At 44.9% G+C, this 27,046-nt stretch overlaps 1 protein-coding gene across 2 annotated transcripts in view; it reads left to right on the forward strand.

The window, feature by feature from the left end:
• The first annotated feature begins 5,660 nt into the window (after positions 1-5,660).
• The window catches only part of LOC149369477 (uncharacterized), a 42,163-nt gene continuing 20,777 nt past the window's right edge, over positions 5,661-27,046 (forward strand). Inside the window, exons 1-2 of one of the 2 annotated variants that reach the window (XM_089558849.1) lie at positions 5,661-5,992; positions 25,568-25,730. In XM_089558849.1, the coding sequence (XP_089414975.1) occupies positions 25,572-25,730 (159 nt within the window). In that variant the 5' untranslated portion in view covers positions 5,661-5,992; positions 25,568-25,571. The remainder of the gene's footprint in view (positions 5,993-25,567; positions 25,731-27,046) is intronic. The other variant, XM_089558850.1, reaches the window with a different exon arrangement.

Consider the following 27,046-nt stretch of genomic DNA (forward strand, 5'->3'; position numbering starts at 1 on the left):
CAGTGAGCCCATATGGATGCTAAAGCTGGCGACAGTAACTGAAATGGCACAACAGCCAGCAGCATTTCTCATCAGACGAGAGCTACCAAAACAATGTTCTGGGATAAGAAAGCATGAATTGTTTATTCTATTTTCTTTCCCTTAAACAGGGCAGTTTTCGCATGCTGCAGGTCGAGGTTTGGTTTGTTTAGCTACATATTGACTTTGAACAGACGCTTCTGCTCGTTGTGCTGGTCCAGCTTTGCCCTCAAAAGCTTCTTTCATAGAATATTATGCGCTCATTTTTTTTTCATTTCTTTTCTTCATTAAGTCTCACTAAGCGAGCCTGCAACTTCGCCTCTCTTAAGGTAGTACTGTCGCGCTTGCGGGCCCGAGGGACCACATCTGGGGGTTGTGCAGCAGCACCTCTTGCCGGCAACCTTGCTGTAGGGGTTTCAGGCAAGCCTGAAGTTTCGTCAGCCGCTGCAGGGTCCAGGCATGGCTCATTCTGTGCCGCATCTGTGTCGCCATCAGGACTCAGCTGCTGATCTTGCTAGTCAGCTTTTGCAAAAGTGTTAGTGGATATTATATCACAAAAAATAATGCAACTAAATATACAATTCTACAAATAGCACCAAGTGGAAATGGGCATGCGACAAGCACAACTGCTGAACAAGAGGGAAGAAAGGAATGCTAATGTTTTTGTGTTCTTTTACACTATTCAAGAAAATGAGGAAGAGTGGCAGAGAACCGCGCAAACGAAATAAGGCAATAAAATAAAGGCACTTGAAGAAAATTTTCGATGAAAACAGAAAAATTTCATGTTCTTTAGCTTCCTTGCACTAGGGGTGCCCTGTCGGAGACTGCTTGTTGACTCGAAGGCTGAACCCAAGCAACCACCGACATCCTTCGGACGGCCGACAGAGGTCTGTTTCGGATGTTCTGTACGTCCGCTGAACATCCGCAAACAGCCGATAGACGTCCGTCGGCCGTCCGAAAGGTGGCCAAAGTTAACGGTTCGCCCGCCGACGGACGTCCAGTTGAGTACGTCCATTGGTGGATCTTTCTCGAATATTCGCATATATGGTGCATGCGTACTTTTTTCACTCCGCGCGATGCAATAAAACCAAAAACAATTTGATGCATAGCACGCATATTTTATTGTGGTTGATGATACATCAGCAGAGCAGTGGGTTATATGCGGAAAATTTTTTAAATGTGACTCTTCAAATGTTGCAAGCTTGGGATACACATCCGTAATCATCCCATCCACACGATTTCTGAAATAAAAAGAACGCGGCAAACATCAGTCATGTGAAACAAACGGCGCAATGCAGCAACCCAAGTAAAAACATTGGAACCAATTAATAGAAGTGTTTAATGCTGCAAGTATAACAGACAATGCACTTTAACAAACACCTCAATAAGTATAAGGCAATAACAGCTCTCACTATTCCACACCATATTTGACAATGTATGTGTTCTTGATTTATTCTCATGGGCCTTAGGGCACTAACCTGCGCAGCACTGTACGAGACTGTGCACAGAAAGCTGCAAAGCTTCCGTTGCGAACCACTGCGAACTACACATGCTTCCTATGGTCTGCCTTTCGCGCGTTGTCACACTTTGTATAGGCACAGTGAAACTAGCGATGCCTTAAAAATTAACAAGATGCGAAAATACTCCGTCCCGCAACTTTGAAGAGGAGTGGGAATTAGCCGCGCGAGTTGAGGGCTCCCGCAGCTGTGTGATGTAGGCTCCCGTAAGTTTGAGAACAGCACACACTTGTGGAAGCCATCTCCTAGCGCTTACTGCTCCCACTTTCCTGTGAACGAATGCTATATGAGCACGTTGCATTGTCCTAGAAGCAAGTTCCAAGAAGTGTACTGGAGACATACCTTCGTAGGCAATCACATGTGCACTAAGCCTTCTTTAAACCAAGGTCGACGCAGTACGGGATTCCGGTGTTCCAGAAGAGCTTCAGGCGTTTCCCGCATCTTCCGAATTGCTTAAGTTACATACTACTTTCGTCCACAGACCGAACAAAGCCACACATTATAATAACAGAGCTATAAAGCTCTGCGCGACAACATTACGCGACAAATCAACAACAGCGCTACGGAGCCGTACTGATGGATTGGATTGGACTGACCACGAAGTGGCATCTATGATGATGGTGATAGCAGAATGCACGGGAGTTTTGATTCTTAGGAATGTTTTCAATGGCATAGTCGGATACAACTTAAGTCTGCAGTGAAGCTCCGCTCACATTCAGCCTCCGCGCACTGAATTCCTCCACGACAAAAAAGTAGTCCGCGGCTTAAACGTTTCTTGTTGCCTAAACAAAAAGCTTATCACAAGAAACAAAATTACGAGTTATAAAACTTTGATACCTGGATTGTTCGATATAGTCAAACATTAAAAAGCTGATTTCGTTCACTGTTGCGATTGGCCAGCGGAGTAATACAGAACGCCGTGGGCCGCTGCCCAGTGTTAGCAACTGCTGTTTTTTAAAGTTGTATCCTACTATAGCTAGCAAAACGGTGGACATGTCGCACAACTCCCCTAATTTGGAGAAGTTTTATAAATATAAACTAGTCATCGAGTTCTTGCAAAATTCTGCAGCACCTAGCTGCTTCTCCTCTTAGATAAATTTAGCTCGTTGGCGGCTCTTGCACTGCAGGTAGGAGTGGAATCGCACCAATTTACAAACATCTTCGCGTCAAACCCTCCAACTGATGCAAATAAAACAGTATACATACACGAAAGACGCGAATTCTCTGTGAAATAAAAAACGTCCATACTCATGGCCTGGGAAAATACTCGGCCTTACATCCTTCGGACGTACACCTCGTCTGTAATGCGGATATACGAAAGTGGACACTGTCCGTACGTCCGGCGGATGTACGAATACGGATATCCGAAATCGGATTGTGTTCGTACGTCCGACGGACGTCCGATCTCGGCAAAGGACGTTCGGGTCTAGCTCGTACGTCCGACGGATATCTGTGGTTGCTTGGGAAGGCGTTCTTTGCACCGGAGGTGCCCCGTCATAGACGGTCTAGTGTACAATGTCAGGCAACAACTGAGGACTTGCAGGGGATGTAAACTGATCCGTCTTGTACATGAATTTACATGTTTACAAGTTGAGCAATGAGTACAACAACATGGAACTAGCTAACATTAGGGGAGGCCCCTACTCGGCATAGCCGAGGACATATTACATCTCGCTAGCCCAGAATCCTTTCCCCGGGCGCCGGGACGCAGTTTTAAAGACCTATGGGCCCGACCCTCATTCTTCAGCATCCAATCATGCCAAACTCTTAATGCGATCGGTTATCAGCCGTGTGGTCCGCCCTCCAATTTCCGTAAGGCACATAACCCTCTCTGAAATATACATAGCGTAAAAAGGACTTAAAACATCGTACATTACGAGAACGGACACACAAACCGATTGGCTCCCTCGGTTACGTGCCACTACCCACACTTCCACTGTATTAGACAAACTCCCTCCCCTATGCAAGAACAAGCAAACACATAAAAACACATAGCAAAACACTTCCACTGGTGCACCGGTCTCCCGAGGAGCCTGACGGTTCTGGGAATTAGGGAATTTATCGGTCCCAAACGAGAGCCGCGCTCGTCACGGCTCCCCAGGACCCTGACGACCGGGTGGTCACCAGGACCCAGGACTGCCCAGGACTCTGACAGCTCTCAGAACTAGGGAAGTTGTCGGTCCCTAACGAGAGCCACGCCCGTCGGGAACGACAACCGAGAGCGCCGAACAGCGTTCCCATGCAAGTCGGATTACCGCGGGCTGCTGACCCCGGAGTCGGGCCGGTCGCATAACGCAACTGGCCGTCACTGTCTTTAAGCAAGTGGCGGCCTTCGCTCTGTCCGATGGCGTTTCCTGCGTACGCCCATTTCTCGAGAACCGTTAATGTTACGACTTTTGAGCCTTGGCGTTATAACCGAACATCAGCTAGCCGCACCGTCGCCGACAACTCCCATTGATCTGTCCCCGTCTAAAGTGAGCGCCTGACCCCGCTTCGTCTGGAAGTGTGCCCTTTTCAAAAAAGCTGTCGAACCTCCGAGCGAAGCGTTCACAGCTAGATTGAGCCGCATCTGGTATCTGTCAAGACGCGGTGAGCCGTCGGCTTGCGACACGCTGTTGGTGCTTCAACACTCGGCGCTCCTTGTACATCTGGAGCGAAGCGGCCCTGACGAGAAACAAACCCCGCGACCCCGCCGCTCGCGTCTTTCCACGAAAGGGGACAATGGGAATCTTTGGCGAGCCTGCCACTCCCTTGGCTACTGCCAGCTTTGAGCGCTACTTGCCGCCTCCCGTGCCGGGGGGCCTCCGGCGAAAGAAGGACGGGCGCTCGTAATGATCCTGCGCGTATCCACATATCTCTAAGTGGCCCGCTTGACTGTGAAGCCAACTTCCCTCAGCCGCAAGGAAAGGACGGGGGGGGGGGGGGGGGGGGGGGTTATTACGCATAGTGCAAGCTAGCCCTCTACATGACCCCTTCAAAATTCATCTAAAGGTTGCAGCACGTTTAGATGAATAAACACACAAAAAAGGGCTAGTGGCTTAACTATAGTATATTCTAGGCACTATATAGCTTAACTACAATGCCAGAGTCCTGCAACCCGGTTGCAGCTTCAGCGTTCCTGCTATTGCCGCAGCTATAGTCTGTCGTATCCCTCCCGCGTGGCGAACAATTTCCCCTAAATACATGGCGCGAGACAAACAAGAAACGTAAACTTCACACTTGCTTTCTCTGCCAGCGAGAAATCGCCATTCTAGCCGTGCTGACCAACGCGCGTACAAACAAAAAAAGCTACGGCTTCATGATCTGCATGCAGTGTCCTCCCCCGCCTGCGGCACAGGGTTCTTATGTTCAGGGTTCTTATGTCTCAGCTTGACACATGGAGGAAGGAAAAAATTTTTCCTTCCTCCAAGGATTGACAGCTAGCAGACACCATTCTGAGCAGACGACGGTGCCACATTCGAGTCAATATGCGTGCTGTAACCTCGGTCAACTATGGCTAAACAGGCCTCGCTAAGCCGCCATGTTGTGTTGACGACAGAAGCCTCTGATTGGCTTCTTAAAATGACGTTTGCTGTGAGTTGAGGGGGACCCGCGCTGGGAAACCGAAATTTAGTTTTTTTCGCTATTCAATCAACACATACGATGAAACGAACCAAGTTATACTATAGAATGAAGGGTCAGAATTCCAAATACACACGTCGTTCAAAATTTTCGGAAAACATTTCACGACCCCTTTAAGGGTCTTTCTACAAGAATAAACTTTCAGTTGTGAGTAAGCGCTCGTGTGTGTGTCATTTCTACGTGTGTCCGTGTTCCGTCGCGATGTTTCTTCCCTTAAATCTATCTCAAAAAGTTTTCAAAACACATTTCAACCACGATGATTAGAGCATTGCACACATCTCTATTTTCTTTCAAAACGTGCTTGCAATGACCACTAGGGGCCCCAAAAGCTCGCGACAATTAAGGCCCTTGAAAATATTTAGGCGCTTTATCGACAAATAAAACCCCTGGAAATTTTGAAAGTAACGACAAACTTTGCAGAGCGCCGCCTCCCCCTCTCCTGCCCCCGTCGCCTCTTCCCATTGGTCGATGGTTTCGCGCGCAAAAGTTCTTTAAATCCGCGCTTTTCGCGGCCGCAGACGCCATATTGTCCGCTCCAACCGCGCACCATAGGTTCGGCAGGCGTCGTTGCGGACACTGCGCTTTTGCTTACTGTGAAGAACAGCGGCTTTTGTTTTGCTCGGAACGTATGCGTGTGTCAGTCACCTAACTTCAAGCCGTCTGTCTGTGTGGCATTGACGGGCTTCTGCGCCTTCGGGTGCAAGAACCGTCACGACGGTGGAAAGCGGTTCTTCGCGATCCCATCATCGAAAACCGACGCAGGCCGGAGGAAGGTTTGTTTACACAGAATTGGCCGGGCGAATTTTAGCGCAACGCCATCGACCAGACTTTGCGACGTAAGTGACGTGCTTTCAATAGCTGCTGAGTTTTCGTTTTTTTTTTCAAGCTACGCTGTGCAGTGGTTTGTTCGCGATCGAGCACGTGGCCGCAGTAAGCTCGACATAAGGGCTCCTGCGTTGAGCGCATCGTGATTGCACGCACGCAAACGTGTAAGTGACGCGAGGCACACGTTTAACTGTAGAGTGACGTTCCTTAAATTTGAGCGCATGCCGCAGTTAGACATACATGCGTACTATAAGCGCAGGTCAAACTGCGCTCTGACATGGTGAAGCGCACGCGTTACATTCTACAGAGCGGATGAACTACGGGCATTTAGAATGCCTTCACTTGCAGGTGTCTTTTCGTATGTCAAGCCTGTGCATCCGTTGTAGCACGTCCAGCGTTCCGGCGGGGACGGTCGTTCTGTTTGCATACTCCTCTTCACCAAAACAGATCACCGCAAATTCATTCTACGGCCTCGTGATTCACGGTCACGTTCAATGCACGGCCCACTCTCGATATCAAACTTGGCACGCCGCATAAAGCCCGGCGCACCAGGACACGGTGCGCGTGCGGCTATACCAAAACAATCCATCTATGCGTGCTCAATTTTGCCTTTAGACGATTCAGTGAAGCATGCAAATGTTTCTCCTAAGTCACCGACGTATTTATGCAGCAGAAGGCATGGTTAATGCGGAGACATAGAGAAGAACTCGGCAAGCACGGGAATCCAGCGCAACCAATTGAAAAAGGGGGCTAGTTCCTTCGGAGCGGGCTAGAGGTCGCCACCGCAGTCACATGAAATCACAAAGAAAACATAAGTCGTTCGCCCGACGCGCCGGGGAGGAGAGAAGAGGAAGGGCGTCTTGTCACTACTTTAGTTTTTTTAGGGGTTTTATCGACAATAAGGCCACCTCCATGCTGCTTGTCATGGAGGAAGGAAATAACTAATGCTGCTTGTTATAGTGTACTGCTTGTGCTTCATTTCAAAACGTTGCGAATAGTTCACAAGGTGCCAGTCTTACAACAGTTAAGTGAGCATTTCAGGTATTTTTAATTGATTCAGTGTCTGCTACTGTTGAAAACAGGTTCACGGAAAGTTGCTTAGCTGGGTTTGCGTGATTTCGTGGCTCAGTAAGGCAGCTGCATGCAAGTGCGTGAGCAACGAGCGTAAAAGCAGAGAAACTTCCATTTGCGGAGGGATATTTTTGAAATGCTGGAAGTTGAGCAGCACACGATATACAAGTCTTTTACGGTAGATTTAAAGCGCTGATGATTATGAATTTCAAACATCAGTAAGTTACGTCACGCATTGGATGTTCAGTTTCTGTATGTGCACTAGTCAACTGTGCACTGAACCTTTCGCCTTGCCTGTCACGCCTGCTTGTTACTTTGGTTTTGTTTGGTTTGGTTTATTGGGGTTTAACGTCCCAAAGCGACACAGGCTATGAGGGACACCGTAGTGAAGGGCTCTGAAAATTTGGACCACCTGGGGTTCTTTAACGTGCACTGACATTGCGCTGGAACTTCTGTGTATGTGAATGCCAGGCGTTCAGTTGAGCTTCACGTTTTAACAATGTCACAGCAAAATTGTATTACCATTGTGGTTGATGAATTGGTCCAAACGTGTTCGTTTTGATTGCTTCGATGTGGAAAGTTGCGGAAAAAGCTGTGCCTATGAGTGTTGCGACGAGGATGGGCAGAAATTGTAATTAAAGCTGCAGCCAAAGATTTCACTGGCAATGTGGCCCTTCATTTGGCTCTTACGCCCTTAGGTTTGTGAGCCAGTAGGCAAGGTGAAAGATCACGTCAGGATATCGCCGAGAGTTTCGGGCATTGGTTGAACTGCTACTTTTCTCTTTTAAACGAAGGTATTTCTTGGAATCTTGCACACAGCTTGGTATTCAACAACCGAGCCAAACGAAGGTGGCCTGAGCGTAAGAAAGCTCCACCAGCCATGTAATTCTAAGCAGAAAATAAGAGAAAAGCGCCACGTACCCAAGTACGTAGGTAGATATTACCTTGTGCCCATGATATCTCTCTGCACGTTTTGAGCTTTACATCTCAAAAATTGCTGTGACGTCATAGTCTTAGTTAACATGGATTTGCCAAGACTCATTAATGGGCTGTTTTGTGCCACTTTTTATCAGGTGTCAATATTTAGCAAATGTGTGAAAAAGCTTCTGTTCTCATATCGACCATTGTTTTCATTGTTTCATGAATTGCTATGCTTGGGGATCGTGTACTTTTGAAAAATGGACACCGTTTTCCTGCGTTAGCGCTTGTCTGCGTCGTTTACTTTCCGTCCCGTGTGTTCCCTGTGCGCTATTTTTTACATCATCACCGTTTTCCACTGTTTCCATGGATGTTTCCACCGCCTTCCAACCTGTAATTTCTAACTGTTTAATGGTCTGATTGCAATACAAGCGGGGCTGTTGCCATCTATGCTGCCTCACCAATCATTCGCTCATGCGTTCAGCTTATACACTCTAGCCGTGCTATAAATTGCTCTGGAGTTAGCTGAAAGCAATTGTTGCCCTTCTCTGGCAGATTTCCAACGGGATAGTCATTTATTCAAAACACTCACATACTCCCAATAGGAGTATTATGTGAGGAGGGCATGTAAAGGAAGTGAAGGACAGAAAAAAAGGCGCTCGCGAATCATTGCTCATATTTACTAACGTCGCACATGCAGGACACTGCTTTTTTTTTTTTCCAAGTGACTCTAAATGACTATTGCATAAAAGTTTGCACCCACTGGTGTAGGTTCACAAGGCTCTAAACTACATTGCGATTCTGCAGGAAAAACAATTTTTGGCATTGTAATAAGAAAACCACCGTTTTTGATGAGAAATGCGATATTAAAGTCTGTGTCGAATGTTTGAAGCTTCACTACACATAATAGGTAGTGGATTTGCCAGGTAAATATCCTACGTTGTAGGATTGCTCAGAAGTCAGTGTTGAGAAAAATGTTTCCGTGAATAAGTGGATGATACTGAATTTGAAGTGAAATAAACATTTTAGATAAAAATATTAATTTTTTTTCCAAATTTTGAAGTTTCAGCATATGTAGGTTAAACAATAGGCAAGTGAATACAAAAAAACTTAACAAATTGCACATGATGCAGAAAGTCATATGTAGTACAGTGCAGGACTGTTCAGAATTTTACACAATTAATTATATTTAAATTTTTAAACGTTTTAAAAGCTGACTAAGAAACTACGAAACAGTGCATAGCAAACTAATAAACCGGAGTAGTACTTGGTCTTTGAAAACTGCAGGGTTAAGAATGGCAGTGATGCAATCAGGAAGATTATTCCATTAGCTTGTAGCTAGCAGAATCGCTGACGAATTAAAAGCTGTTCTTTGACTGTGAGTAAGCGCCTAAAGCTATGGTGATTATAAACACAAAGGGATGTACGATGTGGTTGGGCCGGGGGAAGGGTAGTAGGGTGCGGACTGTGGATTATTTTGTGGAATAGACAAAGCAGAGTGACTTTTGTACGTAACTCTATTGTTGGGAGTGATAGGGATAACCTCATGTTAGTAACACTAGATAGGTGGTCATCTTTTATGGTTATAAAATGTGCTGTGCAGTTCTGAATTCGCCCAAGGGGTTGTAATAAATGAGCTTGGCATGGGAACCAGACAGGCAAAGTGAATAATGTTGGGGACAAGCAAAAGTCTGATAGGCAAGTTTTCGGATGGTTAATGGGGCATCTCTAAGATTACATTTTAAATAGCTGACAGTATGGGATGCCCTGGCTGCAGTTTTATTTATGCGAGTCTTCAGGGTATTTGTACATATGTGCACAAAGGTTAAAATTGTGTGAGTAAAAACTTGAAGGCACCTTTATTTTTTAACTCTTTCTGTTTTTACATTACTCCCGTTGCCCAGGTTTGGAGCTGCCGACTATATTCTGGTCTGTCAAAGACGTCTTTAATAGCAGACCGACCTTTACTGAATATGAGTCTATTTATTCAGGCATACTGCAGGCCACATTGTGGTCTGATTAAGACCTTGGGTATGTGATTGTGCGCAGGGAAGTAGGATCAAAAGAACGGGGTGTGGCAGCTTTGCAAGAAGATGTATCTTCCTCTGTAATGTCAGATGCCCATGGTGTCGATGCTGTGTGGTGCTAGGTTTATCTGCAAGAATGTCTTTTAAATGTCGGTACTGTCAACACACTTTCAAATTTTGTAGGAACATATACCTGGGTTCTCTATGATTACATGCTGAGGCATGTATGTGGGAGTAAAATGATCATGGTTGGTAACTTCAATCATCCTGATGTAAACTCGAATGCTCTGAATACCGGAACAAAGGAAACTAATCGTATTTCAGATTTTATGTCCATCTTCATGTTCGTACAACTCGTTGTGCCTATTATTATACAGGGAGTCTCAAGCAGTGCTCTATGCTTGGTTTTTCTTTTCTGTCAACAATGATTTACTAACAACTGATAGTACTGCAGAAGTATTATATAAAATAGTCCTATGTGCTTTGCCATTGTCATGTGTTACTCAGAAGAAGGGCTTTGTTAAATGACGGCGTTTAACATGGCAGATAATGCTGCTGTTGTGATGTACGTTATGAATACCAAGGCTTCTATAATTTTTGACTTATGAAAAATTAAATATTGACAATGTCTGCCTGCAATTTGAGCCATATATCATGTATATTGGGTGCAACAGCGCATTTGGACAAATGACGGATAGAGCATGCATCTCATGAACAGTTTCATTTCGAAAATAGCAAAAGTGACGAGAAAGCACAGTGCATGGATTATATGCGGAATATTCACTTAAGCCTTAAGCTCTGGTTATCACTTCCTTCTATATTTTAGAAAAAAAAACTATTAAAGGGCAGAATATTAAGCGCTGAGAAGTAATCCAGTACCACCACATTACATCACTTGACCAGAGGCTCTCCCCATCAGTTTTGACGATAGATAAACTCTGAGCACAGCACTGCACAACATCCCACATGGAAAATAAAGACAAGCCAGATGTTTTTAACGACTTTTTCAGTCAGTATTTACGTACGATGTAAACTTTACAAACAACCGTTTACCTTAAATAAAACGCCAAGGAAATATAGTGTCTTTCGAACTGTCTCCGAAATAGGTGTACTAGGTTATTGAATATTGACGTCAAAAAATGCAACAGCCCAGATAGAATCCTGCACCGATTTTTATAGCGGTACACAGAACCAGTTGACAGGTACCTTTCGTGATATACTCAAAATTAGTACGAGACAACCGCTTCCCAGTAAAGTGGAAATTCCTGGAATTGTCCCAGTTCATAAATCGGGTACTGCTTCATCCCTAGCAAATTACCGGTCTATATCCTCAACTTGTACTGTTACAAAATGGTTGAGAATATTATCTTTAGATTCATTACAAGATTTGTAGAAACTAATTATATACTTTTCCTTTGCCAGCGCTTCCCCAGCAGATTACCCACTGTTAATATTAATTATTCATGACCTTACACAAGGTCTTGGTAACCAGTCTGAAATTGAAATGCTTTTTCTCGATTTATCCGAATGCTTCAGTGAGTCTTTCATGCTAAACAAATTTTCAATCATGCCAAGATAACCTGAAATGGGCCAATAACTTTCGGCAGATAGGTAACTGCTTGTTCAACAGCAGAAGTTGTACAGCTTGGTGAACATTTTTCCAATCCTGTTGCAGTTATTTCTAGTATGCCTCGGGGCACTGATTTAGCCCCACTCCTTTTCTTGCTCTTCATAAATGACATCGCGGAAGAAGTTAACATTAAAATATGATTATTTGCTAATGACCATGTGCTTTATCAAGGAGTAAGAATAATGATTATGGAAGTAAAGTTAACGAAGTATTAAAAACAGCTGGGCAGCGGTGTAATGACTAGCAGATAGCAGTTAAAAAAAGTTTCAATGTGGGCAACAAAGAAATGAAAATTCCAAATATTCTTATTCCCTTCATGCCACCATTGTTGCTGATCATTGTTATTTGGGTCTGTCAATTCTCTCTACTTGAACCAAACAGAGCCTGTGCGACAGGTAACCAGCAAAGCAATGCAGAAGCTGTTTTTTGTTGCCAGAGTCTTGAGGCATTCAACTAAATATATATGAATTATTACTAAAGCATAGTCACACTTCATAACAGATTTTGGAGTACAGAAGTATAGTTTTATTTCTGCACACAAAAAGTAACATTACGCACTCGAAATGGTTCAAAGGAAAGCTGCGTATTTTGTAAAAACTATTGCAAGCATACTGAAATACCCAGTAAACTTTAGCAATGCCTAGGCCTTGATATTCAGACTAGTTGTGCAAACCTGCCGCGGTTGAAGTTTTTCTATTTCATTTGGGAAATTTTTTGGGAAAAAAATTTAGAGAAGAGTCGTGTTTGTAAACAATGGCGATGCTGCAGTCGGCAGCAACTCAAGGTGTAGGCAAAAGAGCAGCATGCCTACGCGTGCTGCGCAGAGAAAAAAATGTATAGTAGGGTACAAAATGGGCCCTATGAGTGTCATGTATTTTGAAACAATGCATCCACGTTGACACTTTATTAAGGCTGTGTGGGCATGCATCGTTTCAAACCACAAGAAAGTTATTGTTTGCGTCTATTGCCGGCCACCTACCTATGTAGAGAACTTCATTAACGAATTGAATGATGTAATTAACATTGTTTCTTTCCGTAATCCAAACTGCCCATTACTTTCGATCGGAGATTTTAACATACTTAACATATCCTGGTCCAGCACAATCCCTACAATGCACTCGTGTTCTGCACCAGCCAAAGAATTTTTAGAACAGTACTAGGTTTTCTTCCCTCCAGCAGCTTATCACAGAGTCGACGAGAACAACACAGTCTGCAGCTCACACTCTTGACTTCCTCCGCACTTCACAGCCTAACCTAGTTTCCAACTTAACTCACGTTGCTGGAATGAGCGACCACGCATTACTTTCCTTTCAGCGAAAACTCGCTCAACCTAAATATGCCAAAAGATCAGTCACTATCCATAATTACGATAACGTATAGGGTCATTTCTGAAAGTAGTGGGACTTTATTTTTTTCTATATTTTATTCATGAGAATAGTACAAACGATGGCAATTTTTCAAAGTAGAACAATTCCGCATCTGCACAATGCTGCCAATGAGTTTTCCAGCTTTCGTACGCCTCCAGGAACACCTGGACTAGAATGCTGTTTAGCTCCCTCGTCACGGCCTGTTGAACCACCTCTACCGATCCGTTATACTTCTCCTTGAGTGTTGATTTTATTCTCGGGAATAGAAAAAAGTCCGGCGGGTCCAAGTCGGGGCTGTAGGGGGGCTGGAGCAGTGTTGCCACATTGTGCTGGGCAAGATACTCCACTACGCGGAACGCTGTGTGACTCTGCGCGTTGTCATGGTGCAGCCGCCAATTGTTGGCAATGGCTGGGCGGGCACGAAAAATGCGTTCTCACAGTCTTTTGAAGACTTCCACGTAAAAAACTGCATTAACTATTTGTCCGGGTGGTATCAACTCTTTGTGGATGACTCCATGTCGATCGAAAAAGCAAATGAGCATGGACTCTTTCGTGGATTTGCTCATTTGCACTTTCTTGGGGCATGTTGAAGAAGGGGTGTGCCATTCTGAGCTCTGCCGCTTGCTCTCCGTGTCATATGCAAACAGCCATGTCTCCTCACAGGTCACTACGTTGTCCAGAAAATCGGGGTCCTCATTCATATGATGAGGAAGATCCTGGGAGATCACTTTCCGGCTGGCCTTTTGCTCCTTTGATAACGCTCACGGCACCAACTTCACGCACAGTTCCCTCATGGCTAACATTTCTATCACGATCTCAAAAACTAGAGTTTGAGGAATGCTCAAGTCATTAGCAATCATTCTGATATTCATCCTACGGTCACTGTTCAGTAAATTTTTCACTTGCGACACGTTTTTGTTGGTTTTCCTGGGTGAAGAGCGTCCGGAGTGGTCGTCGTCTTCCACTCTTTCCCTACCTTCTTAGAACAGCTTGTGCCTCTCCAAAACGCCTGATCTACCCGTGGCAGCTTCAATGTAGGCCTCCTTAATCATGTCGTGAGTCTCTTTGCCCGTTTTACTAAGCTTTACACAAAATTTGATCGCATATCGCTGATCGAGTAAACGCTCTATGATTCTGCGTGACGAGGCGTTTCGACAGTGGTTCACAGTACAAGCGACCTGCTCTCTTCAACGGCCGAGTGCCGACTGCCGATTTTTCCCAGCGTTCCCAATATCCCCCTTCACTTATCCTGCGTGCGCAGACCGCCTTCCTTCCTCCCGTTCGCGCAGGAAAAAAACCAGTCCTACTACTTTCAGAACAGACCTTGTACACTTTGACGCAGTTAACAACGAATTATGTTCCTTCCTCGGCATTTTTCTTCAGGACTTTGACACCCGTGCAGTTGAAACGAATTGGGAAGTGTTTGTAGAAAAGATTTCTTGCCTAATTAACAAGTATATTCCTATTCGCACTGTAACAAACAAAGTAGACGCTATCAAACAGAAAGAAGCGTTTGTACAGGACAGCCAAGGTGTCTTCAAGTGAGGTACGTAGGGATGCTTACAAATCAGCGTGTAACTAATATGTGTTAACGCTAAGGAACGCGAGAGAGAACCTTTTACGTCAAACACTCCCATCAATGTTAACAAAGACACAAAGAAATTCTGGCGCATAATTAAATAAAAAGATGACGCTACCATAGCCGTTGAGGACAACTCAGGAAATCATATACCGTATGATGATCAGATCGTGTCTGTGCTTAACGAAGCATTAACAGGAAAATTTACTGCAGCCTCCAGTGTTTCGCTCCTCACAGCACCCTGTTACGACTACCACAATATGTTCCCAATTAGAATTTAGCCCTGTGGTTTGAAGGTGCAATCAAACCGCTCCAACTGTCGTCTGCTCCTGGTTGTGACCAGATTGCAATGAAATTTCTGCAAGGCATCCTTGTGTATTCATCTATTATTAACAAATATTTCAGCAGTCACTTGAAACGGGATACCTGCCCCTTGACTGGAAAGTCAGAAAGGTGATTCCACTCTTTAAATCTGGCAACAAGCATTCTCAACTCAACTTACTTTGTTCTAAACATCATTCTTGGCAACCGCTCAACGGTGGATTGTATTTTCTTTCGGTAAAGTGTGTCATAATTTGTTAATTTATAAACTACGTCTCATGGACATGAACCCCAAACTTGTAAGTTTGATTGAATGCTTTCTGAGTAACCGTTCCACAATACGTGTCAACTAATAATCTATACTCTCATTCAAGCCCTCTTTATTCCGGCATTCCTCAAGGCTCAGTCCTTGGTCCTCTTCTTTTTCTAATTTATATTAACGATTTGCCCTCTTCTGTTTCCTTTCAAATCCATTTATTTGCCAATGATTGTGTTGTGTTCCGGGAAATTACATGCAGCGACGACGTGGCTATCCTTTTATCTGACCTGAACGCTATCTCTTCGTTGGTGTAAAACATGGCTAATGGAACTAAACACCAGCAAATATAAGTCCTTTCGCGTGTCTAGAACTTGCAACAATGGCCCTGCTTACTCCTTGAATCATGTCCCCTTAGAAATGGTGCTTTCGTGCAAGTACCTTGGTGTACACATCACTTCTTCAACTCTCACTTTGTCTCTGCATATTACATACATAATTAATAGTGTTAATCGCATGCTGGGTTACATTCGTCGTAATTTCTCTAAAGTGCCTTCATCCCTATAACTGCTGTTGTACAAAACGTTAATATGTCTAAAAACTAGAATACGCTGTATCTATCTCGGACCCTCATCAGGAAAACCTAATTCATTCATTAGAAATGGTTCGAAATCATTCCACCTGCTTTATTCTTTCCAATTATGACAGGACCGCCAGCATATCTTCAATGAAATCAAGCTGTAATCTTCCATCCTTAGCCTCATGTTGGAAAATGTTTCGTATCTGTCTTTTCCAAGAACTTTTTCATCACCCACACTTGCGCAGTGAATTCACATCTCCTCCGCATCACCTATCATCGCGATTAGATCATTCCTACAAAGTCAGTGCCCCCTTTTGCAGAACTACCGCAGTCTTTTTTATCTCGCACAGCAGAAGAGAGGAGTCACCTTCCAGCATCGACAGCAACAATCAAAGATTACCAGCTTTTCATGAACGCCATAGCTAGCATTGTATGAATAGACACATCTATAAACATCTGTTAACACCAGCCCCATTCCATTTTGTTCTTGTTGCTTTTGCTTGTACGCCTCTACCCACAACCCCTCTCTAATGGCCATGGCTCTTAGGGTACATGAATAAATAGATTCCATCTATTTTCTTGGTAACTGCTATGCATAACTCAGTCATAATTTCAGATTTCATTCCTCATTCTGTTTTCTTTCGATTAACTAGAATAAAGGTTGTGTAACAAGTAACCAGCGCTGCACTCGTACTTGATTCTTTTGTTGCCATTAGAACGACCTATGGTATTACTGAGAGGTGGCTTCTTTCAAAATGAGGCAGCCACTAGCTCAGTGCGACAACATCGCAGGGTTCTCTTCAGCGTGTTGCACCGAAGAGGGAGGTCAAATACAGGTCAAAGAATAACTGTGGGACTGCTGGTCAGTATTAATGAGAGCACAACAGTACCACTGCAGGGAAAACACCTGGGAATGTGTGCTGCATTCACACCTGCAACTCGCACTTACTAGGTCCGTTTATTGAAAGGTTTATGATGGCTACAGTGCGTAGAAGTGATCTAGTGGCTGTGGAGCAAGATTCTGTTTTCTCGGGGTGTTCCCACACAGTTGTAAACAGGCAAGAACAGAAAACTTGATCCCATTGGCCTTGCATTATTTTGTGCTCTACATGAATTACCGGTGTTCGTATCATTAGCACTTTTTCTCTCAGCATGTGCTTTCACTCCAGACACTTCTCAGCCAAAATCAATGAAAAGCCGAGTCGAACTGTAAGTTGGTACGACGCCACTAACAGAACGTAATTATTAAAACACTTAACTGGGCAAGTTGGTGCATTTTTTCTGGAATTCAAGCGTAGCAAACCACGCAGAACAGGAGAACGATGGGACATGTGCTTGGAGCTGTTCCATCATTCTCCTGTTCTGTGTGCTGTCTTTGTTGTGCTTGAATTCTAGGAACAGAATTATGTTCCTGTCTCCTATGTCCTATTGTGGACACCTAAACTTGGATTTATGAGAATAATTAATAGAACAAAAATATGTGTTCATGTGTTCCTTTATTTGATATACCAAAACCAAGTCTTTGAAGTTTGGGTAAGTTTGGGGGTTGAGTTTGTGTACGTCAGGGAAGGCCATTGATCAGTGTTCCCTGCTGCGTGATCGACGTGACGATGAAGCATCGCTGGTCCAGCTGGGCACTCACATGGTTGTTGTAAGCATGGAAACGATGCTGCCAGCCTTGGCAAGAATGAGTTACATCGAACAGGCAATCATGATGTGTAAACTTCCGCGACGTGCTCAGCTAGGTTGTTTTGATTGGTCCCTTCCCAGTGTCATCATTGGGAGAGCGAAATGGGAATGGGAAGCCCCACCAAAATCGAGTTGGGGGCAGCATTTTGTTTGCTTGTATTTTGAAATTTCTTCACTGAATAACTCCCGTTCCTATGCATCGATTCCTGTAAATCTTTCTCAGTCAGCATCTCTGAGACATAGAAAATCCACCTGAAGTATAGCTGCCATCCCTTCAAGTAGTGTTTCGCAGCCTCTTTAACTGGAGGACCCGGGTTCAATCCCAGCCACATCATGCCTCCTCCTAAAGGGAAAAGATGCCTGTGTGCTTTCTAAATTAATCCTCCACTATGGCACCCCTCATTGTCCATGCGTTGCTTCAGGATGTTAAACTTCACAATTAAATTACCACAGCGATGCACTTACATGCAAGCAGGCCATGTTCGGGAAAAGCAGCATGAAAATAGGGACACTATGATGATCAGCCAGCGCAGCACTTCCCCGCAGTGCATGCGTGCAAGGGGGCAAAGCATCTGAAGATTATCAAGAAGAGGTTACGATTGCTTCTGCTACTGACACTGACAGACTGTATGTGTTGGAAAAGTCCCTTCTGCACTTAAAGGGCAACTGCATCACTTTTTGGGAATTGCGTGATATTGAACGATTCAAATCTTTATAGGCTGTAGGGTAAAGCATGCCAAACTTTTTTGCGCCAGTATCTAAAATGGCGGTGCAATCGGCAGTTAATTTACAGGCTTCTCCTCACAACACCGAAGGAGAATGGAGAAGGTCAGTGCAACACCAGGGGCGATGCATTTCAAATTTCCACTGCCATTAACCACACCCGTCTGTGCATCATTGGGTTCTGCCAAACAACACTCGTAGAGTCTTGCCTCTAAAGCAAGCGTTTGTGTGTTGGAAATGTACTGGTACTACACATGACATCATCACGTGCTCCCCACTTGGTGCTGTGCGCTACGAAGAAGCTTGAAAGCCTCCCCGATTTTAATTGGCGATTACGTCACCATTTGAAATGTTACAGCCCTTCGCATACTTTATGTGCAAGGTTCCCACATTCGGCCCCTTTAAGCTTGCTGAATTTTAAAACTTGTGCAGTTGCCTTTTAAAGGCCAACTCTGGGGGCTTTTGAGCATTTTGAGTTGATAATGACATTTGATTGAGGCTCCTCGCTAAAAATCTTTTTCAAAATACCAAGTAGAACTATTTAAAATGAGCAAAAACCAGGAAATCAAAGCTGAAACTGGGTTTTGACCAAACGGTGATGTCAAGGGTTCTGTCACAGAACCCATGGTATGCGTGTTAGCCAAACTGGCGACAGTGAGTGAGAGGATGGGTAATTTTTTTTGTCTGAAATTGCCAAAAGCCGGCTCTGGATTCTGTCTTTCAGCAAGTGCAAAATGAGCACCAACTGCCATGCGTCCAGTGACGTCGTACATGCAAGGCTGCCCATAGAAATCTCGATTCAGGCCACTAAACGGACAGTTTTAAAATTAGTTTGTAGTGCTACAAAACACTGCCCTGCTTTGAAATTTGGCATGAAGGAACAAACACCGCAGAGAACATACCGTGAAAGTTTAAAACTGAGGAGGTCGAAAAAAAAGCTCGAGTTGGCCTTTAAGACAGCGCACATGTGGACTGATTTCTGCGAGGACTACGATAGAAGGTGTCCAGATCTTGTGCCAAAAAATACTAGTTGACATTTTAATGAAGCAAAAACGTCAAAAATGTCTTTGTATCTAAATCACCTGTTGGATTTTCATAATAGGGCTGTTTATATCTGGTGTTTTCCCGGATAATACATTTGCACACACTCTAAAGTGCATCGTTGAGATTTTACTGTATATGGACTCTATGAGTACACTATCACCGAGCACTGCCAAAGGTAGCAAGAAATTTTTCAACCTGACCAGCCACCGGTGAGACGTTCATGGATCGTGCTCAGCTCTAGCGGCCTCCTTTTTGGATCCACTTTTTACCTCAAATTTGCTAGATTGGGCGTTATGTTTTATGCTTAATTTGGTAAAAGAAGTTTTTTCGAAACTGCAGGTGTAAAACCGCTAAATTTGGCACATTTTTTTGTCGCCCAATCATGCCCCAATCCTGTTGGGTTCCAAGATGGCTGTGTCCTAGGCGGACATACTGAGGCAAAGCCCCCTCTTTGGAGGCTATGTCTGAGGTTTTGTTTCCTTCCAGGTCAGAGGATGGTGATCTTTAAAATTTGTGTGGAAATACCTGAGCTATACCTTCACGGTTTTTACGCAGTGCTGTTTTGTAGTGGTGGGGGTTTCTTGACGCCTGCTTTTTAAGACTGCTGTTCCCAAAAAGATGTTCAGTTTGCCTTTCAATCAACGCAAATAATACTTTCGTTCAGTGGGGATGCACCATAAAGATTATTGTGTATTTCTGAAGGCATTCAAATCTCGCCGATGTCTGCCGCTGCCACTAGCCAAAGGTTTATTTCTTTAGGTATGTTCACTTTCGCTGGAATAGGTTCACGAAGCTGTGCACAAGTGGATCGGGCAGTTCAAGTGCAGCTTAGCACTGGCGCTTTCACCTTCGAGCATTTCGAATGCTTCAAAATTCTAATTTGTTCGTGGCTTTATTTTATTTATTTTTTTGCTCTGGCTACAGTTCCAGCCAGACTGTGAGTTTTCCCAGGCATGCTATAAGCCACTTTCAGTTACATGCCACACAGAACGGTGACTGTTACTGAATTAAATCCCCTAATGACAACAAAAAACCTGGCAAAGCAAGAACTACACAGCAACAGATATTGGTGCATTTTGTGATACTTTGCACTAGTAAGTAGGGACAGAACTCTACAGCTGTTATTTTGTTCCTTCTGGGTGGAATGTTAGTCATTCTGAAAAAAGTATATAAGTTTAGCGCTGTCGGAGTTATGTACAGAAAGAACGGTAGCTGCCACTTCTGTATGATCATCACGAGCCTGATTATGCCCACTGCAGGGCAAAGGCCTCTCCGATATCTCTCCAGTTAACCTTGCCCTTTTCCAGCTGTGGCCACCGTATCCCCGCAAACTTCTTAAATCTCATCCGCCCACTTAACTTTCTGTCGCTTTCTGCTACGCTTGCCTTTTCTTGGAATCCACTCCTTTACGCTTAAGGGCCAGTGGTTATCTTGCCTTCGCACTACATGCCTTGCCCAAGCCCATTTCTTCTTGATTTCGACTAGGATGTCATTAACGCGCGTTTGATCCCTCACCCACTCCGCGCACTTCCAATCTCTTAACGTTACACCGATAATTTTTCTTTCCGTACCTCGCTGCGTAGTCCTTAACTTTAGCTGAACCCTTTCCGTTAGCCTCCACGTTTCTGCCCCATAGGTCAGTACCGGTAAGATACACCTGTTGTATACTTTTCTCTTGAGGGATATTGGTAAATTGCCATTCATGATCTGAAAGAACCTGCCATATGCGCTCCACCCATTTCTTATTCTTCTAGTTGTATCCCTCTCATGATCCGGATCAGCAGTCACTACCTGCCCTAAGTAGACATATTCCCTTACTAACTCCAGCGCCTCGCTGCCAATTGTGAACTGCTATTCCCTTGCAAGGATGTTGAACAAAACTTTGGTTTTATGCTTGTGCCTGATTCATTGATCATGTTTTGCAGTACATCTCAGTGAATTAGTAAGGCAATGTCATCAGCGAAGTGCAAATTGCTTAGGTTTTCTCCATTAACTCTTATCCCCTACTGTTCCCAATCCAGGCCTCTGAACACCTCCTGTAAACAGGCGATGAATAGCATTGACGAGATCGTGTCGTGTCTCCTTACCTGGCTGCCTACCTTATTGGAATTTTATTGCTGACTTTTAGGAGGACTACGGTAGCCATGCAGTCATTATGGATCTCTTCCAGTATTTTCACATCAGACTATTATACAACCGGATTCCTTAGTGCCTGGATGATTGCTGAGGTTTCCCCCGAGTCAAATCCTTTCTCGAAATCAGTGAAGGCTACATATAGGGGTTGGTCATATTTGGCACAATTCTCTGTCATCTGATTGATATCGTCTGTTGTCAAGTATCCTTTATGAAAGCCTGCCTCATCATTTGGTTGATTGAAGTGTAAGGTTGTCCTGATTCTGTTAGTGATTACCTTAGTAAATATCTTGTTGGCAACGGACAGTTAGTTGTTTGGTCTGTAATTTTTCAAGTCCTTCACGTCTCCTTTATTATGAATTGAGATTATGTTTTTGTTCTTCCAAGCTTCTGGTATGCTCGAGGTCATGAGGCATTTCATATACAGGGTGGCTAGTTTTTTTAGCACAATCTCTCCTCCATCCTTCAAGTGATTCTTCAAGAGGTCATCCTTCAAGAGATCGGCAGCCTCTGGGGACTGAGGGCCGAGGTTTAATCAGTTTGTTCGTAGAAGGTCGTGTCTAAGTAATACACCAGGGTGGCCGAACCCTGCTCTGTGAGGGAGTGTGTTGTTGGTTCCGGTCACCGATACCAGGTCATACACCACGCTTGCTCATGCAGTTCCACCAACACACAGAGTTTTTTTTGGCAGCTACAGCGTAGATGTAAAGCATCTGCCTCGCGTACAAAAGGTCTGGGGTTTGAATCTCGATGCCACGCAATTCTTCTGTCCATGGTGACAGCGAGCCAAACTAAACCTGACCACTTGGGGTGCAATGGGTGTGAAAACAAAACCATGCAGCAATGTGCAGTCTCAGGCCGCTGTTAATGGGTCAGGTGAAGCTGCGTTCCACTATCGCGGCTGCACCACTGCCAGCGTGCACCACCGCTCTGAGAAAGAGAGCGAGGGAAATGCGCCCTTAATTTTTGGGCGTCCCTTGATAACAGCGCCTGTGAATACCTGGAGCGGCGTTTGTTCTGCCTACTGCGTGCTTGTCTTATGGCCACCACGGTACAGCACTTTGTGCAAGTAAAGGCGGTGGTCAGGGTGAAGTTGCCTGGCACTGGAGAAGTTTTCGAGCAGTCGTGGAGATTCATGCAATGCATTCTAGCACAGAAAACCGGGGCAATTTCTTTGTTGTTTTCATTTTTTTTATTCTGAGCTCATTCACAATGGCTCGTCTACATCGATTCACTTCTTTTGTAAAGTGCGCGATGAAAAACGGAAGGGATGCATTCGTTATCTCCTGGCCGTGGTTATCATGTGATTATCAAGGTGATATTGATTATCACAAAGTGATCATCTTGTGGCTGTGGTCTCCTTTACACGATTCCAAATTAAGGTTAATAACTCGCGTTACCATGGCGCCCAATGGGCACGTGACCCACTTATGCCTGGATCATGTGCGCATGGAAGGGGGCACTAATGGGAATGAGTCGGTATTCGACAGGCCATCAAAAGAGGCCAGGCAATGTGAATTTTCAGAAATGGGGAGGTAGTGGTTGTAACGCTGTCGGCTAGACAGGGGGGTGGTAATATCCTCTCATTCTCTAAAAAATTTTGCAGTTTTACTTGGAACAACCAAGAAATGGTATTTTTGAGGGTGCCTTTGTGGAGTTGTAGGTGTTGATCAGTGTAGATAAGTTTGATTTTTTACTCTTAGTCTTTGCAGGAAAGGTATAAATGTGTGCAAGTGTGTAATAAAGTTTGGTTGAAAGTTAGGGCTCGTGTTCAGTTCAGTTCAGTTCAGTTTATTACCATAAAGTCCCCCGCGGGGTATTACATAAGGGGTGGATTATTCAGAAAAATAAGTACAATGGTTGCCATGTGGGTTCAACATATAACATGATCTGTTACTGCTTTGGAAAAGTTAGATGGGCAGGTGATAGCGGCGATGCAGTGGGAAAGGCCGTTCCAATCTAATGCTGCACGTGGGAAGAAGTCTGTTGTTGGGGAAAGAATGTTGTCTGGTTTTCCGTTTGCCCTCGTTTTCCGCATTGCTATACTGTGAATTTCTTGCGGTGATGTATGTTTACTTGTGCCTTGCACATTTTTCTGAGGCGAAGGTAGAACACTATGAAAATTTTGGTGTCTCTACCATTTTAAGACGTTTGCTGCATTGTTGGACTGCGGTGGGTCACGTTGTGTACCGATGCTGTACGGCCACGAATACTGATTCGCACGATGTGGCTGTCTGACAGGTCAGATTTTTCGGAGACCGTGTTAAAAGCACGCATGACAGGTCGCTATTTCCATGTCTTGGCAGTTCAAACAAGTTGACTTCGCCAGTTTCTCACTGCGATGTCACGCCAGACGCAGTAAAATTTAAGGGTGGCCCACAAGTGGGCCACTATGTACAGGGATTAGGGCATCGAAAATTGTTGCCGCAGTGAGTATCCTAGTAATAATTATATTCGGTTAATGGGGAAAGGTCTTGCGTATCTTACCTGTACTCACCTATGGGGAATAAAGATGGTGGCTAATGAAAAGGGTTAACCTAAATTAAGGACAACACATTGAGCTACGGAAAGAAAAATGACAGGTGTAATGTTAAAAGACACGAAGAGGAAATTGTAGGTCAGAGAACAAACGAGGGTTAATGACAACCTAGTTGAAATTGAGGAAGAAATGGGCACGAACAGGGCATGTACTTTGATGGGAAGGTAACGGATGGTTGTTAAAGGCAATAGACTGGATTCCAGGGGAAGGCAAGCATAGCAGTTGATGGCAGGAAATCACGCGGCCAAATAAGATTTCAAGTTTGCAGGGATAAGACTGTCGCGAATCAGGGTGACGCGTCCCTGACGGCTGAAGGGGAACGCTTTCGCGTCCAGGTTCGAAGAAAAGAACAAACGAATCAAACAAAACAAAATGAAGCCGTGTTTATACTTTAAACGAAAGGAGCCAATAAAAGAAACGAAAACACCAATGAAAACACACTAGAAAAGCGTACAACACTACGGATAAAAAGGAGAGAGTTCACCGGATACAAAGCGTCCCAGGTGGAGCGGGATGACTTGCAGGTAGCACAGACGCGGGTTGTCGACTTGCGATGTGTCACTGGCGTTGCGTCTAGGGAAGCGGTGGTAGAGCACCAGGAGGTGAGGAACGGAGATGGACACGGGAGACACTGACGAACTCCTGTCAGCTGCCCCCAAGAACTGGGAAGCTGCAGCAGGAAAACTGTAGCCAGGCCCCGTCGACGGTGTCCCGATACACCATAGGTCTATGCAGCCCATCCAAGGAATCCGTGGCAGCAAAGTGGCGATCGCAGTAGGCCTGCGTCATTGATTCAAGGGGAGTCCACGGCAACACAGACCCGAAGTCTGACGGCTGCCACCTCCACGCTTGAAAGAGGCTCAATGATCTTGCATCGATGATCCAAGGGAAGTCACTGGCAGCTCGGGCCCAGCGTCCGACAGCTGCCACTTCCACGCTTGAATGACCAGACTTGTGATGCGGTGCCTCCCTCTACACCTCGGTTTGGCTGACGCGTAGCTCTACGCTCCTCATGCCTGCCTCGCGCACACCACTCACATCCACACAATCGCAACGCAGGGCTGGCACGCACAGCACTCCGCTGTCCGACGCACCACTGCCGACACGCCGCGTTCCAAAAATCCCTCGACAGTCACGTGTGCACATCACAAAGACGCTGATATGTGAGATGCCTTTCTCCTACAGTGGACGTGGTAAGGCTGATGATGGCGATGATGAATGGGAATGGAAAAGTATGGTAGCTATCTCACTTTTTTGGAGGCACTCGAATTGTGCTCTGAGTAAAGGGATGATGGACGGGTTTAAAGGTGGGAGTGAGAATGAACATGGTGGGACATCATACAGTACACTGGCTTCTTTTTCATTTGCCTCCAGTGAAATGTAGTCACCGTGGCTAGCATTCGATCATACGCCCTCATGCTCATCACAATTTTATGAAGCACTTGGGCAACCTGGGGTAATTTGCTTTTGAATTGAATTTCTCCAAGCTACATTACTGCAGTTTTTTAGAGCTTCTGCATTGTCTTGTATGTATGGCATTTTTTAGCCTACTATCTGAACCTGACCAGTGTAGTGTTTGCAGTTTCTCGAAAGCGTTGCACATTGTTCTGCAGTTCTGCTGTTCAAAGCTTTGAAGCTCATTGATTCTGCTTTTTAATGTGTCCAAACCAATCCTGAGTTCAATTTAATTGAATGGATTCTTGACGCAGGAAAATGGCCACCACCAAATGGAAATCCGTCAGAGCATACGCAGCTGACTTGGCCAGTGTTGACCCACGGCTGCCTGCAGCCGGTCAGCTGGCCAGGCAACTGCGCACACTCCGTTCGCCATCCACCGACATCCACTTCAGCCTGCCGCTGAACTGCACCGTCGTAAGGCATTTCAGACTATCGTGATGTATTATTACATTGGGACTGGCATCTTTGGCTTGGTGGATGTTGAGGATCTATGCATGCACTTGACCCCATTGACATGCCTAGGGGTTTGCATGTGTCCAGGGAATGAACAGTTTTGTACATCTGATCTGAAATGACTGGCGACTATGACGATTTTAGTTACGATGCCTGGCCGCCACCATCTTACTTTGCTGGTGGCGCCCCCTATGAGCCATGTCTTGGTCTGTGCATACGGAGGCGATGCAGCGGCTAGTGTGCGATGCTTGGGAACGCTGCTCGGCAGCCTAGTGTTTTGCAGTGTTCCGTAACTGAGAATACAGCTGGTTTTGTTTAAGTGAGGCAATTAGCTTTAAGGGACAACATATTCAGTAATATTCTTACTTGATCAACACCACAAAAAATAAATTAATTAAAAAAAAATCCCCAGTGCCCCTTGGTTCCTGTGATTGTTGGCTTCTCTCATACTTATAACGAGCCCCTTATTCCCCTTCCCTTGTTTGCTTAATTGCTTAGCGAGGGCCTCGGTTCTGGCAGCCTTGACGCCATAGGAAGCATAAGAGTGTTCTCACATAGCTTCCACCCTCGCCGTTCGATGGCGTTCTACGTCACACCAGCGGTAACGCAGGACGTTCCACGTCCGCTGCTTACGAACGTAGGTGGCGCTGATGAACACTCTCAAGGTTAAGTTATTTGTAAACATAAATACCCCCGAAAGCAGAAGGTTTGGCAGCCGTCGCCGCAGCTGAGAGGTAGAGCACCGGACGCGTAATTCGGAGGTCGTGGGTTCGGATCCCACCGGCGGCGGGTGGTTGTTTTTTCTTCTGCTTTTCTAATCAATTAGCTTTAAGGGACAACATATTCAGCAATATTCTTACTTGATCAACACCACAAAAAATAAATTAATAAAAAAAAAATCCCCAGTGCCCCTTGGTTTCTGTGGCTGTTGGCTTCTCTCATACTTATAACGAGCCCCTCATTCCCCTTCCCTTGTTTGCTTAATTACATAAATTAAGTTAGAGATCGTCAGTGCTTCACGGTGGAAGCGTATGTAAGCAGCAGCAATGGCCCAGAGTGGCGCCAAAGAGCCGCGCTCCGCTTACTAATGAGGTGATTATGTTTTATTTTTAATGGAGCCCATATTTCGAGTTATAAACTGGAACTGTGCACACAAGCATACAGCAGAGTAATTGCATGCACAGCTACTGATCACGAGATGCAGGCATGCTATGGCTCACTGCAGTACACCTGCATTGTGCAGTGCTGCCTGTTTCATGTATATATCTTCCGATGGC

Source organism: Amblyomma mixtum, chromosome 1 (assembly GCF_055824585.1).
Source record: "Amblyomma mixtum isolate Tamu chromosome 1, ASM5582458v1, whole genome shotgun sequence".
Lineage (NCBI taxonomy): Eukaryota > Metazoa > Arthropoda > Arachnida > Ixodida > Ixodidae > Amblyomma > Amblyomma mixtum.